An 18,836-nucleotide genomic window follows, 5' to 3' on the forward strand; every position below is an offset into this window, starting at 1 on the left:
TTTATGTTGCTGTCGGTCAGTCTGAACCACGCAAGAAATCTTGACCTTCCTCCCTTGTGCACCGTGACCTCAAAGTGTGCTCCTGCACGGTGTGCTTTTTAGTTGTGAAGCAAAGTTGATCTTGGAGTGTGTGTGTACTGCGTGTGTCTCATTTCAGGCATGCCTCTTCCTAGGGCCAGTGAGAATAAGAAAGGGCACTGAGAAAGGCTAGGCATCAGAAATGTAGAGCTGTTGGACTGTCGGTGAGGGACAGACCATGCCCCAGATCTCCCCAGCGGTGTTTAATCTCAGTGACTTTCATACAGGTAGCACGAAGCCTTGTGAGAGCAATGCTGCGGGGGACTCTTGCTGAGAGATACATAGCAGTGATGTACACCAGGGCTCTTAACTCTTCTGCTGCAATTGGAGCATTCCTTGGCTGCTGTGCCAGTGGGGTAATTTTGCCCTAAGTGGTCAGACCTCGTGAAATAGTAGTTACTGTGTGGAGCTTTTACAAGTAAGAAGTGGAGCTTTAAATGAATTATACCTGTCATCCTCTTTCCTGCAGAATGAAAGCATTCATCCCGTTAGATCCTATTATAGTGAAATAAATGCTTCAGCATGCTGTCCGCTATTTTTTTACCTTTATTTAGTTTAAGTGTATTATCAATGATACATGCCAGACTGGCAGCAGGAAACCAAGGTCCTCTATTGATTCACAGAAGAGACACAATACGTGCATAAATGCAGACGGCATCGTCTTCACTGTGCTGCCACGCCGGCGTGTGTCACGTTGGTCCTGAGGCACTACTTATAGGTGGTGGAGAGTAGTTCGGTAAATTTCTTTGGTCGTTCTTCCTCTGAAGCTGCTACTAGTTCATATAGCAGCAGGGACTGTATGGAGACCTATTTACAATGAACTTGGGACCACTCCATTTGTCAAAGAATCATAAAATATCTACCAGCTGCTAATGACTTATCAACCTGGTCCGGAAAGGAACCAGAGCCCTGGAGGGTGAAAGGTTGTAAACTCCATTACAAATCTTCGCTGTCATGTGTCTCCCATCCTCGCGCTTTGTTATTCATGCAAAAAAAAAAAAAAAAAAAAAAATCATAGTTTAAAAAATCAGTTCAGCTCTATTGAAATTGAACTACAAGTTTGTCAATTGCTTTTTAAAAATAGAAACAGACTGAGCTTTATCCAGCGTTCAGGCTAAAATAATTTATCGAAATGGAACTACTGATTTTTAAAAAAAAAAAACACAAAAAAACCAAACAAACAAAAAAACCAAAACAAAAAAGTCCTGGAGGGACATGATCTTGCAAAGTGCCAAGCACCTTTGTCTTCTGCTGAAGTTGAAGAATCGGGGCACTCGGGGCTTCTCCTGGAGCCTGCCCTTCAAAGAAAAATACGCTAACAATATATGCTTTGTCTTTCCTATCTATTATGTAATCGAGCACGTTATGTCACTAAACACGCTTGCTGCCAAAAAAAAAAAAAAAAAAAAAAGAATAAAATGCATACAATTTCAGAAGGACTCCCCCCCCCCCCCAACCCAGAGTTAGGTTAACCAGGCGATCAGAGCATGCTGTTGTGAGCCTGTTAAAGAAAAGCTGTTTGTAGTACTCTTAGTCCTGATGTCACAGGCACAGCAAGGACATCAGAAGGAGGAGTCAGATTACAGTAAGAATGGGCAGTGCAGCATGCAGCCGGAGTAAATGCTAAATCAGACAGGGATTGTATCAGGGATAAGACTGCCTGCAAAGCGCTCATCCTGAGGAGGCACACTGCTCGCTCACGCTTCTTGTGCTGGGAAATTTCCACATAATGTAGAATGAAAAAGCTCTGCTTTACATGTCAGCCCTGTGCGGGAGCTAATGCTGAATACACAGCGGTGGGATCCTGACTGCATGATTAATGAGAAACATAATGTATTTTGGTAAGTGTTAACTGTGATGTAATTCTGCTTCTGCTCACATTATCAATAGGAGCAATTATTATAAATTTTGGATTCAAGAACGTTTCGTGCCGGCATGCACCTAAAACTGACAACTGGGGAATCCTGTCGGCTGTGCAGTTTGAAGGGATTCCATTGTCTGGGAAATTTTCTGTTTGAGTGGGCTACCACGTAGTTTTAGCAGCTTGAAAAATAAGCTAGGCGTGATGAACTCATCCTAGGTTTGTTTTAAATGAACTTGTGTTCCATCTGCTGAGAGGGGACGAGAAATGGTTGGGAGGCATGGGAAGTTTTAGCCGAACTTAATGTAATGGACGACCTGCTACTGCACTGTCTGTGGTGGGGAGGCACAGCAAGCCTTAGTATTTCATTCAGCTTTTCGTTTGAAGAATTCAAAGATACAAAGGCGAAACAATGCTTTATTTGCAGTGTGTGTGTTTGCCGAGTACTCTGCATTATGCGGATTGCCAGTGTGGGGCTGGCTTCTAGCACACCACAAAATGCATATTATTTTAAGCCTTTAGAGGTCTCAGAGCTGTTAAATATTTGTGCAGAGTTTAGTTTTGTTGCTTGATGGAAATCTTCCTTAGGTTTACAGCTGAGCTGGCTGCATACCCTCAAAACATGCTGGAGCGTAGAGCCATGTCTAAGCAATGTAGTGCTGCAGTACTGGCTGGGATGTACAGATGCAATATAATGCTGCAAGTTAGTGCTGCTAAATAGGGAAAAAATAAAATGGAAAATTTGGTGATATGATGGAAAAATACTATTCTTGACTACCTGAAATCTCATCTAGCCTCAGTGTTAATTTATAGCTGCATAATACTTAGAATGAACACAGAGCCGAGAGTTGGAGGATTTCTGGGACATTCAGCAGCTTTCTCAGTTTCATTAAATATTGAATCAGGAGTTCACTCCAAGCATTAAGAGAAGAACTTTTGTAATATTCTGAGTCCTCTCACAAAAGCACTATGCTTTATGACACAGTAAGCACTTTCTTATTTCCATAAAACTAAAAATATTTGCGTGGAGAGGGTTGTCTTTTAACAGTGAAACCCATCAATTATGAAAGCAGATTGATTTTGATGTAAGCTGTCGTAACAGAAAAAATATAAATTGGCTGAGTCGTCACAACTGTTCAGAGTCCCTTTCAAAGATAAATTTGCAGTGTTTTAGCTTTGCTACATTTTCCAGAGACTGAGGAAGAACAGACAAGCGTTATGCTTTTAGGTTTGAGTAATTTGGATTAAGTCTCCTCACCATTAAAAATGTGGTGTTAGGTTAATTTTTTGCTCATTTCTTTTGGGATGTTTTCCTGCCTTTAATATCATCGCAAGCACGAGAAAAGTTTTCTGTTTTTTCAGTCAGTTTTGTAACAATTGCCTGTGTGACTAGGATTAGAAGTTATGGTTTCCTGAAGTTATATGGGTTAGGGTATTATATTAGGTATATGTTAGCTGTGTGGTACCTAATTTTATGTTATTTTTTCTGTCTATAATTTTCAGAAACGTGTAATGGTGGTCAAACTTATTTTGGTGTTAACTTGTTTAAAAAATACAAGCTGCTGTTTCATGTGCTGATTTGTTTTCTGGTGCAACGCAAGTTTTTACTTGGAACAAACTGGATTGTGCTTTCTCTGCAGGAAATGTCACTTCTGAGAGCAGAGCTAAAAGTTTCTGTTAAGCAGGTTCTCAGTCTGAAACTTCCTTTAATATTAAGTTTTAAATGGATGTTCTTGTTTCTGTCTTTTGTATAACAAAGCATGAGCTAATGGGGGTAATGTTTACCTGTGGTGGTTCTTCAGTGTTTTCCTTCTCTGTCTATGAGAAGCCAGAAGGTCTGTAATCTCACCTGTCCCTGTTGTAACACTTACTGCACAAAGCAGTATTGCACGGAACGGGGCGAAGGCATGACTGCGTACATCCCGCACCGACTTCGACTTAAAATTGCTATAGCTATCACATAGGCAATATCAAAATTTTACATTTTCTGAGGAAAAAAAGAAATTGCCTTTTAATATTAGTAAAGAATTCTGAGTTGTTTGGTTTGTTTTTTTTTTTCTCTGTGCATGCCACTTTTGGGCCACCTAAAGTATAGGAAGGGAAGAACAAGAAATCATTTCTGTATGTTTGTATGCATCGTGCTTGTTTTTCTGGGCCGCCTTGTCTAATTGCAGCTGATGCAAGGTGGCATAATGGAAACACGCGTGTACAGCATTAAGGCTGAAAAAAATACCTAAATAATTAGTATAGAAAGTAAGACCTAACCCTCTGAAAGTATTATTCTTATAGAGCAAGTATTAATGGATGAAGTGAGTTTCTTAATGATCAGAGAGAAAAGTTGCTAAATTCAGGAATCGTGGTGTTTCTTGCTGTCTTTAAAGCTGTAGCCTCCAAGAAGATTTTGGGCTGAGATATTCTACTAGTCTACTACATTCTACTATGCATAGTCTACTATTTGAGCTAAGCCTTCAAACAATTAAACTTACTGTGACCGTTATAATTGCATGAGCCTTTTTACTTTGCACAAGAATTTTGATGGTGGTTTCAATAACTGCTAATTTTCACTCACCGTGCTGTGCTTTAGAGTTTGTTGTTTGGTCACCGTGGATACTTTTGTTACTTATTGTATTCATTTTGCATTCATCACTTTGACTTGAGAGAAATACAGAGTTGTAGTAATAATAAAAATCCTGCAAAATGATGTAGTGTGTTTATCGAGGAAGCTGAAAGCCAATGAAAAGAATACGTGTCTAAGTGGTTTAATAGGTAGATGTTTTGCACTTAGAACCATACATACCTAACCCAGAGCAGCTTTTGCTTGTGTTTATCATGGAGTTAATAATTTAGTGTAAGACAAAAGTATGTTGTGACCACTCTAAGCAGCTCCGAGAGGATGTGGCAGCTCCGTGCGCTGATGTGGCACGCTGATAGCAGGAGACCTCCTCTAGTCCTGCTCAAGGCAAAAGCTCTGCTGTGGCTGATGGTCATAGCTGGGTGCTGCCACCTTTACTTTAAAAGGTCCCGCTGGCCCCTGCTGCCTGGGCTGGTCCACCTCGCCAGCACCGCGCCTGCCTGGGCTGGGCAGCCTGGGCAGCTCTCGGGGGACGGCTTGTCCTGCACGCACCACGGCCACCCCTGGGCTGGGCGGCCAGCCCGCCTGGGTCATCTGGAGAGCTCTCCTCGGGAGGGGAAGGGGGAGAGCTCTGGCTGTGTGCTGTGCACCGGCCCCATGGGCAATGGCCATCCAAGGGGAGGAAACGCCACCGTGATACTGCGGTTATGGGACAGCGAGCGCTGGTCCCGAGGGCTCGTGTATCCCGAGTGGAACTGATGGGGAAACACATCCTCTGCCCCCACTGCCAAAAATCACTCCCCTGCATGCACCCGTACCTTCCCCTTACTGAAGAAGCACACCCAAAAAAAAGAACTGAAATTAAAATCTACAAAGATAAAGGGGAGGTGGGATGAAACACACCATGGAACCTTGTACCTTCCCCTTTTTTTTTTTTTTTTTTCTTCTTCCCTCCCCCTCTTCCCACACACCCCCCTGCCCACTGTGAACCTATAACTGTTTTAAGTAACTTCTCTTCTCAATGTTTCCCTTCACATTGTACAGGACATCTAATATATTGGAGTGGAAATGTATATCCTATGGGATAAAATAATAGAACTGTAAAGGGGAAAAACCAAACAATTTTTGCCTGCCAATGCCATCACGTTTCTACTTGCATGTTGGCTGTTTCAGTTTTTGGTGGGTTTTTTTTTTTCAGTCAGCATTGTAGAGTGTAGTAATTCATTTGCATACATACTACTATTCTGAGTATCACTTTTTATTTCTGGAACACTTTCTTGTAGAAGAGATTCATACTGGATGAGTCATGGAAGAAAAAATACCCCCACACACCCCCCAAATCTCACCACCTCTTTAAAGAAAACACACATTGTACAAACCCACCAACCAACCAAAAAAAAAAAAAACCAAACCGTTTCAGCAGTTCCAATGAAAATATTTCATTGTCACCCATTTGTATTTAGGAGGTTATATTTCCTTTTAGGTTAGGTACTGCGGAGGCCTCTCGTAGCATTTATGTTTGTCTTAATTTAAGGTAGGATGAATCGGTGATGATAAGGCTGTGCTTTTAAAATGTTTTGAGATACACAAATACTGGATTATTAACTGTGTTTTATCACCAGCCATCTGCAATAAGAACGTATAGTTAATATATAATGGATGCTGTATGTGACAGAAGAATTCAGCTGAGGAAGCCAACGTATAGGATCTTGAAATCTGTGGGAGCCTGATGTTTATACTTGAAACATTGCAGCCTCCTGGGCAGTGAAGTTCATATCTTGAAGCACTGAATAATCATTAATGCATGTATAGATAGTAAGAAAAAAATCCTGTTTGAACTTAGAGAAAATGCTCTGTGCTAGACTGTACCCTTTTATAATCTTTTACAGAAACTGCTTGTTTAAAATACTTCTAAATGTACGCAGTATGTTGTCGTAAATAAAGGGTGATTTCACCATTTCACACACAAAACCCCAAAAATTCATTCACAGCATTACCCTTCTTGTGGTTGGCAGAATTACTCCAAAATCAAAAACAGAATTAATGGTTTCTTGCCTCATTAGAGATTAGATCACTGTTGCTTAAGCTGAAGGCCCTTTAACAGAAAGTATGTATGTGTGCACGTGCGCGCGTACACATGAATGTGTGTCTGTACATATTTTAACAGGAATGACTGTAGAATCTAATCCTGCATCCCTTCTTAACAAATTTCTTACTTCTGTTAGGAAATGGGATGTTAAGTAGGTACCAGATTTTTAAAATTTTCATTATGATGTCATGCCTCTGTCCTTTTTCATCTTTTTCTTCTAAAAGTCAATTTATATATTTTTTATGAAATATTTTAAAATAATGAGAGCCTTTGAGTGCAGAACTGAGTCATATGGCTTCTGTCTGTACCTGTGTGCAAACATCATTCTATGCAATTTAGATGTTGTTTTATAACCTTGTGGCAGTTCTAGAAATTCTCACAATTACAAAAATGTTAATCCGGTAACAGGAATCCTTTCAAAGCTTTTCCTGTCATAGCACCAGAGAAGATGGTGGTCCTTGAAAAGCAAGAAATATATTTAGACCTCATAAAGGAACTATTTCAATTTGGTATTAGATCATGAAAAGTTCTTGAAATATAACAGAGGTCACAAGGGCTTCAGTTTTAAAAAGGGATTATTACATGAAGTATACTGCAAAGATTAGTTTTACAGCTGAAGTTGCATAGATGATTGGTAACATTCACAGAAAATGCAGTAAAAGACATTGGCTAGAAATACCAAAGCCTGAAGTGTTTGAGATTTTTTCTTGAATCAAATTGGTGAGGTTTAAAGTGGGAAGAAGCCTTGCTTTGTTGTAAGGCTAAGGCATTGTATGGCAAAGCCACCTTCTGTAGGTCAGCCTCTATTCTCAGTGATTTTTAGCAACACATTTCTGCAAAGTCTACCCAGGGGTGAAAAATCGAATATATGGAGCTGGGTTATTGGTATGCTCATATATTTAGACCTACTTGTCCATTTCATGGACCCTTTCTTCCAGTTCATCAGTCTGATTCTCATGAACACGTTCCACTCAAACAATTTTTTCATTTACTTTTTTTTTTGGTACTTCAAGAGTTACTGCAATCATAGGCATGGTATGATGGCTTAAAGAAGTTGGCAAGGGACTAGATCAAATGTGAAATAAGAAAATGCAGCTGTAATTTGAAATTGGAATTGTAAAGGAAGCTTTTATGAAAGTTCCATTAATATACACCCTTGCCTCTTGTTAATGTCTATGATAATATGGTTCTGTCTTCATGCTTAAAATTATATCCATTTCAAACTTCTTTATGTATGAAAAAAAGTAAGACATCTTGAGTCCTTATCTAGAGTATTTAAACAAAAACACTTGTTCTATTTATTTATTTTTTTCTCCTTTCACCCCCACCCCCACCACCACCACCCCCCCCCTTCCTATTTCTGCTTTGGCAAAGGTCACAACTATTTTAAAAAGTTGGGGTTAGATCAATCTATTTCTTTTTTTAATACCTCAGCTAGCTGGCTGAACCGGTTCTTTGGAAATCATGTGAAATTCTTTCATCACTATGGGATCAGGTCCTGGGTCTATTACCCAGCCAACTAATTTACTCTGGTTTATAGTCCCTGCAGATTTCAGAATTTAAAACCATAATGTACCACTTGCTTTTCAAGTAAAGCTTGGAAAGCTCCTGGGGTTTGGTAATGTATAGTATCTTCATCTCTGAAGCAGTTACAGGAGATACAAAAATGAGATTGACCGGGACTGGCTGTCTTCTAACTCTGGGTATGGGGGGTGGAAATTTTAGCATATACCTAGGATCTCAAAGGGCTGTGGTAATTTTTATACTGTTTGTTGTTTATGCATTTTATTTATTACAATCCAAACTGGCAGCTTCTTCCCCAGTTCTCTTCTTCTGAAAACAAGATAGAGCCTAAAAAGTGGGTTTATGTTTAACAGTCTCTGAATATTAAAACTGCTTTCTTAAGAACAAAGGAAAAAAGCTAGGCTTAATTTACTCTTTGATTACTACTTTACAGTGGTTCTCATATTTATTTACTTTTATGCTGTAATTGAAAAAGCAGGTGGACAGTATATTCATTCAAATGAAAGCTATGAAAATTTTCTCAGCTTCTTTTGTTCTCGTTGACCTTGTTTACTCTGTTTACTATGGAGTGTAGTAAGTTATGAAGACGGAGGGAGATAATGGCTGTGTTTTCCAATACTGTTACCCATCATTGTGCTAGGGATCAATATTGAATGCCAAAAAAAAAAAAAAAAAGGTCAGAAAACACAGAACCTTGGCAAGATCTGCAATTGTGAATGCACAAGGAATCGGGAGGTGGGGGTGAAGCCAGTCTTGGCACTGCAAGCAATATCAGTGCTCGTCTTGCTAAGCCAAGTCATTTTTCAGTAGTGACCTGAGGGTCTACTGTCCCTATAGTGCAATGTTTAGCAAATCAGGTTTTGTTTCTGGTATTTACCTGTGATTGCAAATCCACTCACCTCGTGTCAAAACCAGCCACTTATCAGGAGCATGTAGTTTGCCAGATATGTGACTATTATATAGCAAACATGCAGCTCCTTTGTTTCTTTATTATTACGGGTAAATTGTGCTGCTTTGAGCAGCAAATTTTTCAACAGTGGAAGTTGCATGAGCTTGTCTGCTTTTAGGTAGCACAGAAAAAAGTAATATCTTTGCTTCAGCCCTTCACGCAGCATCTGTTATTTACGGTAGCTCTTTTTATTTCTTTAAGAAGGAAAACCAAACAGGCATACATAAAACTTCACCTAATCTCCTATTTAACTTTGTAATTCCTGTGTAAAGGATAAATCCTAACAAGTCAAACAGGCTGTAAAATGTTGTGTATGCATATGTAAAGGTATATTTAAATCCTTCCCCTTTTTGTCTCCCTCTCAGGCAGAGGGCATGGCAGCCACAGGAATATGGGTGCTGTGAAGCCATCGTAGTGCATCATTTCTAGTACCCTTACATGCTTTTAGTGCTCAAGACATGATGTAATCATTTACAAACATTTGTCTTGCCAGTCCTGACCACAGTCTGTCTACCTTGTAAAACTGGTTATGTAGTCCTCCTCTCCACATGCAGTCCTAGGGCAGTTGCACTAACCTCCAAATAACACATTTAGTTTCTGTTGGCTTAAATCTTAGTAGCACTGAATACTCAGAAATTGCATTGGTCCACATGGTATGATTTTTCTGTCCCTTTTCTTTCTTTACTAAGAAATGTTCTGAATTAACTCTTTTTCTTCTCCTTTGGGTAAAAATTTTCAATACATTTGTAGATCCCTGTTGTTGTTGTTTGGTTGTTTGTTTTTTTTTTTTAAATCCTTTCCAGTATTTTTACACAACATAAAAAATATCTTCTTACATAGGTATAGCTGACAAACCTACTTAATGCTAATTAGTTTGGATTCCTCTGAGTTCAGTAGCAGCTGGACATCTGACATCTCTTTGGATATGCCGTATAGGAAGTACAGTGCCTTGCAGAAATACCTATATCTATCTATGGTCAGATCCATGTAGACGAGGCGAGTAACCTTCATATTAGATTTGGCTCTACACACTCTTAACAGTGCATGCAATAGATCACCTTCCCAATACATGCAGGTTTTGAAGGTAAAAGGAGTCAGTGGCCTTAAAGAGGGACATCACTACACAAGCAGCCCACACAGATATGCTCCTTCGTGTGGGTGAACTTACTGAATGTAATAAACACAGAAAGGCTGAAAACACATTAAAAAAAAAAACAAAGCAACATCTGAAGTCTTTTTAACAATGCAGATACAATCGAAATGTGATTGTGGAAAGCCTTAGAGTGTATGAAATGTGTGTAAACTCTGCTGGCAGAGAAAGGCAGGCAGGCAGCAGGTGAAGTGCTGTGCTGTGCTGGTGCTGCAGCAAAATGGTACTGGCAGCACCACCCTGCACAAGCACCCCAAGATGACTGAACAAAATTCTTCTGTTTTGCCCATAGTGACTAACTTGAAAAATTGTCATCACGTGCTATCATCAGGACACAGGGAAGAAAATGTATTTAAAGAGCCTGAAATTAACCTTGTGAAGGCAATGAACGATGATGCCCCACATCACTGTGGACACCCAGGCAACTCTACAGGGTTTAGAAAGATAATACAGATGTGTAAAGTGTTAATTTATTTTTATTGCTTATTCTTCTATGCCCTAGTTTTTTTCCTAAGTTGAATATTTCCAAAAGAATCAGTGTAGTGAGGAAAACCAGCACAGAACTCTCTCAGGTAGGCAGTCCTTGGTGATACTTAGCATTGAAAGAACATAAACAATTAATACTCCTAAAATATCCCTCCATTTATTCTAACAATGTTCATGTGATTTCTATAAGCTTTTTGTGCATTTCTAGTAGGAAGATTTGTTCATGGGAATATTCACAAAGATAATTGTACAACACTTTATTGTAATTTATTAAAGGAGTTTTTATGTTAAAAGCTATGCCAGCACTTTTTCAGCAATACAAAGCTCACTTTAGATTCATCTAGAGACAGAAATGCTGCCATATGACCTCAGCGTATAGTCAAATGAATTATGAATATTTTATATCAAATATCTGTTTGAGAGATGCCAGCTGAGCTAATATCTTCCAAATCACAAAGATAATTTAGAATTAACATTATTTCTTCTTATTAGCGCTTTCTAGGAAGCTCACAGTACTAGATGGCTGATGTTGTAAGAGAATGTTTAAAATAATAGATAAATTAATCTTTTAAGAAATCTTTCTGAGGTGCCTGTGATGGGCAGATCTCCAGTTCTGCAGGCTTTTCTATCTATGTACCCAACTTTTCTAGTAAATAATGTAGGGAGCCAATTTTGATAGTATATTGGTTGAGGTGATATTGACGGCTTGTCTGAAAGAAGTTGGGCAGGTTTTGAAGTCTTGATGTAACGTGTATGTATGGCAATTGCTGGCAGGTACAAAAAAAAGCTATTGCAAGTTCAAGAATCAGCAAAAGTTGAGCTTTCCTTACTGATACTGTTTTTACTGAGTCAGATCTGTTCTTCATAGTGAAGGAGGAAGTTTTCAGAAAGTAATTATTATTTGTAATGAACTGTGGAAAGTGTTGGACTGTATTAATAGATTTGCTTGAACTCAATTTCATGTACTGGACCTAATATAGTGAGAAACTTCCATGACCACCAGTAAAAGTAAGAACTTCAGCTGTGCTGGAAATATTAAATCAGACCTAGCCTAATTAGGGTAACTGCCAAATAATTTGTAACAATTGTGTTTAATATTTCCAGTAATTTCAAATATTAATTAAATGCTCTTTAAAATCTTAAATTGGTCATCAGCAGTGTAGTCAAACTCTGGCAGCCGCTTGAGCAGCAGGTCTGGGGATGGAGGACGCTGGCATGCCCAGCAGCACAGCCATCAAGTGTTTCGTCCTCACCTGCCACCAGCCTGGAAGTACAGGAAAAAGAATTTATTCATTGGGGTTGCAGTTCCTGTTCAGACAGTTGTTCCCTGTCTCTTTGGCCAAAGAGGCACCGAATGTGATGGATACATGAACTTTGGGCAGCTGGGTAACTTGAATTGCATTTGCCTTGCATGGGGATCCCCGCTTATGGAAAGATGCATCTCCAAGGGTGAACACATGGCTGCAGTCTCCCCATGCTAGAGGAGCTCTGCACATCTGCGGGGGAAGACTTCATCAGTTCCCTTGTCCACCTCAGCTTTGATGGTTTCCATAGAAAGGCTCCGGAATTAACAGACAATGAAAGCTCTGCTGATTTTTTGTTTTTCAGGAATGGTTTAAAACTACCAACCATTTTTCCGGAAGGCTAGAAAGCAGCTCTCAGCTGCAACCAAAATACAGTCATTACTGCTCTTCTTACTTTCCGTTACCAAGTCATCAATGCTGATAATGAAAATATGAAATTCTTCCGTCAACTGAGCTATTTAGTTCTGTACATCCCTAAGTCCGTATCAATTCCTATTCTTATTTTTAAAAAAACAAAACCAACCCACAAAAAAAAAAAAAAAAAAAACAAAACCAACCCCCCCAAAAAAACAAACCCAAAACAAACAAAAAAAAAAAACCCCACCAAAACCCCTTTAAAGCTACCATGACTGTCCTCTTTAGGTTTATATTTGCAAGGAGTTAATCTGTGTGGATAGGATGGAGGCTTGCAAGCTTTCCTGATTATGTAAAAATTGTGTAGACTATCAATTCACAGTAGCCCTATTTAAATTCTGTGCAGTTTCAAGGGGGCAGCCTCTCAAGTGATTTGTTGAACTGGGATGCCTTTTTTTGTCTCGTTGAGGCAAGTTATTGGCAATATCGTTAAAGAGATCAGGACAGTTCAATGAATAGTTTAGTAGTTTATGGTGATTATTCTCCAGTAACAGACTCTACACTAGTTAAGCAGAACAGCAGTGGTAAGGAAAAGCTAAAGTTTGTTCTTTCCTCACCCCAAGCAGAGGAGGCTTAACATTTTTCTTAGAGCATCATCTCATACAGCTCTGTTGAAGTTTATGACCGCAAATCATACCAAGCTATCATTTCTGTGGGTTTGTAGCTCAGCCAGAAAAAGCTGCATGTGGGAGAAGCTCATTTCTAGTCTGCAGGATTTTAACGTTTCCAGTTGTGTGCCTGGAGCTGCTGAACGGACATGTATTAAAATTGTATATGGGTGAGAATTTCTAGTGACAGGGAAACTTTAATTTGTAATTAGAATGTCAGTTTGACTTTTGAATTTGTCATTTTGGAAAGGCCGAATAACATTATACTGTTCTAATAAATAGCAAATTTGAAATTTATAGTGAATTTTAGGAGGAAAGAGATAAAATCTTGTACTAAATCATGTCTAGTAAGAGGTTGTTGCCCATGCAGTTAAAGTAAGAGCAGTAACTCAAGCAAATATTCTCAAGAATAGATTTCCATGGGAAAAATTTTAAAAGGTTTCCAGACCCCTGAGGTGTGTACGTGCATCCGCTACCTTACGTATTTTTCTCAGTGTGCAGTAGCCCTCTAAGAAGTAGCTCATGCCACCTTTTCCTGGCTTTCAATGAGGAGAAAGAATCCTGAAATCATGTGAGGTGGCAAACAACACCAAGAGGCTTTTGAGTAGTAATCTTTTGAATTTTTTTTAAAACAAAAAAAAACCCACCAAAAAAACAGAAAAAAAACCCCAAAACCCAACCAATTAGACTAAAACCAACTTGTTTACATCTGCAGTGGAGGTTGTAGGGAAACAGTAAAGAGTTTTACTGATGCAAGAAAGGTGGGGACCAAGTTCTCAGCTTGTGCTTGCAAGAGCAAGTGCCCCCCTCACTTTGAGCGATCGGACACTGAATTATACTGACTTTCTCAGTCACTTTTTGTTGTTCTTGGGTCCCCACCACTCTTGGTAGTCTGAGTCTACCAATTTACCAAGCATGACTAGGCTTGGCCTTAGTAATATTCCACAAAAACGTGTCAAACGGTGCACAGCGAGGCAACCTAAACGTGAACTCAGTTTTGCTTTCTTTTGTTTCCCTGTTGCAATGTTATTCTACATGCAACTTTAAGCACTTCATAACAGTTCTGTTAATACAGTTGATGCTTGACCTTGGACACAGAGATCCATTTTACCACTTTTGGAACTGCAGATACTCATTTAGCTGAACACCTGAGTCATTTGATGCTTTCTGTGAACTTAAATAGTCGGATAAGTGAGAAATAAAATGTGGATTTTTTTTTTCCACATGTGGTAGCAACAGAATCTACATAGCAACACCAAACAGCTGTGTGTGCTCTAGGTCGTCTTAACCCATTTGAAGTATAATTTAGCTGTCTGAAGAGCGTAATAAAGGCATCCTAACGCTCCTCTCTTTATCCAGACAAGATTACAACATATTCTCCCCAAGTCCAAGTGAAGCAGAATAGCCAGAAATACAGGCTTGCAGTCTTTTCTCACATGCTAAGTCAAATCTTTCTGCGGTGCCTAAATGAAGGCAACAGATCTGTGAAGCTGCAGATACCCATGTCAGAGTTAGAAGACCAGAAAGTGTAAGTTCCCAGCCTAATGCAGATACTCGGGTGCAAGAGCTGTGCCAGCGCTGGTGGTTTAGGGCTGAAAAAGGGAGTGCAATTCTTAAGTTTTGTCATTGCTTGGCCCACATCCGCTGAAATTTTCTCAGCGTTTCAGGTTAACACACCCAAAACGCTCTGCTGTGAATAAGGTGATTTATGCTTAGTTGCAGCTCCAGATCTGTAAAATTGGCTTGAGCTGTGGGCTGTGGAATGCAACCCTTATACAGGCAAGCTGTGTTTGGTTTCAGGTTTCTTAGAGGTTTGTATGCAAAATTGCCTCGTTGCTTGAATTGATACCTCTAATCAAACAGACTCAGTGCACTGCAATAGTTACAGTCCTTCAGTGTTACAGCTCAAGCTAATACCCAGTGTAAATCTCCTGAACTCACTGGAATTATGAAGAGATAGGTCTCTGTTTCGCGACACACTAACTTTCCTGTAAGTTTGTGGGGTTTTTTTTAATGGCATTTCTAGATCCGAGTAGTATGTTCTTGCCCCTGGAATAATCCTATTCTTTTTTTAAAGATGTGACATCAGAAAGAAAAGATGGAAGTCTTAGTGCTTCTTTGGTAATATGTTTAGAATACCTTCATTTTCATCTTGTGTTTGCAGTTTCGTGATGCGTTTCTCCTATGTGGTGCATTTTGGTGTTTTGTGGGTTTGTTTTGTTTTTAAAGGAGTTCGTGCTGAATTCTGGATTATGCAAACAGATTCTCTCCTGTATATGATGTGGGTGAAGTATTCGGGGTTTCGATTCATCTTTCCAGTTGCTCACCCTTGTTAAAATTTCAGTTCCTTTTTAGTAGAATAGAAGTTCTTTCTGTTTAAAACTCATTGTTAAGGAAAATTTTGAATGTTTAGTCAGATGGAGTCATGCAAACAAGAGATAGACCCTACTTCTGCATGCATGAATTAAAAAATAATTAACTTTTCTGATGTCACTCCACTGATGGGAGGGATTGGAATAGTTAAATATATGCAGAAGTATTTGCAGGATTGAGGTTTGTCTGTGGCTTAGCAAATCCTTGCATTTCTATAGCAATCTGACAATTGGTTGGCTCACTTCACTGGTTTAATATAATTTCATTTTCTTGGAAATGTATTGTAAGATTACCTCTTATGGAAAGCAAAGATGATTGCAGTATGTGAGGCTCTCTCTACTCTTTAGCAGTAGAGTGGGAGGATGGGGGGAGGGATCCAACTTGTCAACACATGGTTCCGTTGAAGGATCTTTGCACTTGCTTTGCCCTCTTAGCTTCTCAGATACTGTAAAGTTCTTCTGATCAGATTAATATACCAAATTTATTAAAAATCAAAGGCGGTAAGGTTTGAAGGGGAGTGAGTTGTTCATCTCATGTAATAAAACCATATTGAGAAATCATTTGAAGTATTTGATATACAATTCAATTAAATGTCTGTTGCTTAAATTGAGGGGATTACTTTTCTATTTTAATGTGAAAAAGTAATAAAATTAGAAACACGTAAAATAATGTGATGCAAAGAAGTCATATGGTGATTATAACTTCACATCTCAAAAGCCAAGCAATGCAAAGACTTGCAAGGATCAGAGCAAATGCTTCCTTATATAACATACTCAACAACATCTGGAGTTATAATAGCTAGACTTAATGTTATGAAGCTGCATGATTGTGATCCTTCTGATCTATATGAATTACCAGAAAAGTCTGCACAGGATTTTTTCTCCTCTTGGTACTGTATTCTATTGTGTCATGGTTACAAGGCCTGGGAACAATGCCTTTCAAACAAAAAAAACCCATTGGCTTTAGTATCTCTCAAATAACTGTATCACACAGCAGAAAAAAGTTAGTTCTTGTGTTTTGTTTTGTCTTTCTAGCAGAGAGAGGCTTAAAAATAAAACATGTCAACTGAGACTTTTTCTTTTTGCGGTGGAGTGACAGTTTTAGTGTGCTATGCCCAAGGCTTCATTTTTTTCAAGCACCTTAGTAACGAGTTAGGCGAAAGATTATCCTCTGAATGGAATGAACTCAAGTAATTGAGGTGGGTCGTGTTTAGTTCTAGATATATTTACAATTATTTCAAGAAATACTGAATTTTAGACCATGAATAACTGTGAAGTCAAAACCGGTAAATGTCTAACCAGAATTTGTGATGCACACAAAGTGAAATGTTAATAACTCTGTAAGTAAATATTCTGAGCACAGTGATTGCATGAACAAGAAGGGAGCTCCCTAAAACAGTATTTAAATGTTTTGTATCTCCTATGTTTTGTTCCTGGGGCAGGGACCCTTAACATTTTAAGAATCCTTGATAGAGGATCAGAACATAGCCAGGCTGCCCGAGCAGCAGGCCAGGAAAGGTGCTATTACTTCAGCTCTTATCATATTCCTTTCTCTTTAGAGGATTTCAGACTGTTCCTGACTTATCTCAAAATGCAGATTAATAGTATTTGTCCTTTCCACCATGTCTTGCCATCCCTAGCCAGCAGTGGAAACTTCAAATCAGTATGCAGACCATTCTTTGCCACTTTTTATAGCACTACAGGGGTGGGATTTTTTGTTTTGGTTTGGTTTTTTTTGTTTTGTTTTTATTCTTCTAGAAATTCTGCTGTATAAAATGGTAACCAAAGATACACAAGAAACTGTCCTGCAGACTTCTGTTTTACAGCTACAAGCTGTGTGGTCAACTTGGGAAACTTTATGACAAAAATCTGTGTCAAAACCTATAAAGATTTTATTTGGGTTTTCGGGTGACGAAAAAAATCTGAATGGGGTGAACAATAACGTGTATTTATCATAGAATAATTTTATGTCACAAGATAGTAAAATGCTCTTAAAGAACATCTAGATAGGATGCAGAAAAGCTAAAAAATCATAACCGATTTCATATAGCTTAAAGAAATATGAATATATTGTTGGGTTAGGTTTGTATTTTTTGGCCAGTAGTTTATGCTACCTTACGGAAAACTCTCATGTCTACATGTGTAAATGTAACTGGATTATAATCAATAGAATTACCCACCAACAAGCACAATTTATATTAGCCAGTGGCAGGGATTCCCATTCATTAAATCCGTGGAGGACAAGCCTTTATCTGTTTCTGTGGATGCAGCCTGGAGCATCCAACATGTCATGATTTAGATAAATTGGGCCTGACATGTCTGTGTTTCTGGAAAATAGGACAAAAATTTCTTTTGTCCTTTGTGTCTTGTCTGCAAAAGTAGTGGTGCTTTCCCCCCTACCTATATAAAATGACAGGAAATAATTTTCCTTACTTGAAAACCTTTTTTTTAAATTATGGGCCTGTTTTGCATAGAGATACAAAAGAGGGACCTGCCAACGTTTTCACAAGTATCAAGAGAAGGACAGTCAACCCACTAACTGCTGCATATTCCAGCTCTCAAAGCATTTGCCTAAATCAGCTCCATCAGGTGTAAGCTTGCCAAAACTGAAGTTTCCATAGCCCTTCTTTATAAATAGCCATTTTGTTAGAACTTCTCCACTGAAAAGGAATGTATTCACTTTCCCAGAAAGACACTAGCCCTGTGGTCAAGGGATTTTTGTGGGCTGCTGGAAACCCAGGCTAAATTCTTTCATGAAGTGAATAAACATTTACACAAATCTAAACTGCTCCAAAAAAGACATTATTGTGCAAGTGTCCCCAGTTAGTCAACAGCCCAGCTCCTGGGACATTTCCCTGAGGCGTTGGGGGCTTACAGAGCAGGCTTCAATATGAGCCTTTAACTAAAATACAGAGCTTAATTTCTTTCGATTTTTGAAACATTTATGAGGATTTGCTTCCATAGTAAGTAGGTGTGAGAGTGTAGCTTACGTATAGATCTGCAGAGAAGGCAAATTCTGATAGAACTTTGCAACACAGAATAAAGTTCTGTTTGACAGTGTTTTCTCTCCCTTTGCTATTCACAAGCAGTGGCAGCTTGAAGCAAAGCGTAAGCCAAAATGCCACAGAAGAATAGTTACGATTAGTTGTCTGTGACTTTGTCATTGCAGGGGCATGTGCAACACCAAAGCCTGATTCAAGGGAGATGGGGTTCTTATTTCTTACTGGCATAAAACATGGTTTCAAACTGGTCCTCTATGACAGAGAACAAAGACGCAGCTTTATAAAAGCGAATCCAAGATAGTCTGTTTTGTCTTGTTATTCTCTGCTGCAGAAGGGTCATGGCTGGGATCTCTTGGTGAGGATGAAGGTAGCCTGCTTGTGCAGTGGAGCATTTAAATGTTCCGAGAGTTAGTCAAACTGTTATTTC

The 18,836-nt window shown here is 39.0% G+C and overlaps 1 protein-coding gene across 2 annotated transcripts in view; it reads left to right on the forward strand.

Annotated features, from left to right (window-relative positions):
* The window catches only part of ZNF385D (zinc finger protein 385D), a 435,096-nt gene that overhangs the window by 267,629 nt on the left and 148,631 nt on the right, over positions 1–18,836 (forward strand). Inside the window, exon 1 of one of the 2 annotated variants that reach the window (XM_040593043.1) lies at positions 1,574–1,919. The exons of the other annotated variant lie outside the window; for it this stretch is intronic. Coding sequence (XP_040448977.1) covers positions 1,898–1,919 — 22 coding nt within the window. The 5' untranslated portion in view covers positions 1,574–1,897. Of the gene's footprint in view, positions 1–1,573; positions 1,920–18,836 lie in introns of those variants that run through there. 2 annotated transcript variants of the gene reach the window in all.

Source organism: Falco naumanni, chromosome 4 (assembly GCF_017639655.2).
Source record: "Falco naumanni isolate bFalNau1 chromosome 4, bFalNau1.pat, whole genome shotgun sequence".
Taxonomy (NCBI): domain Eukaryota; kingdom Metazoa; phylum Chordata; class Aves; order Falconiformes; family Falconidae; genus Falco; species Falco naumanni.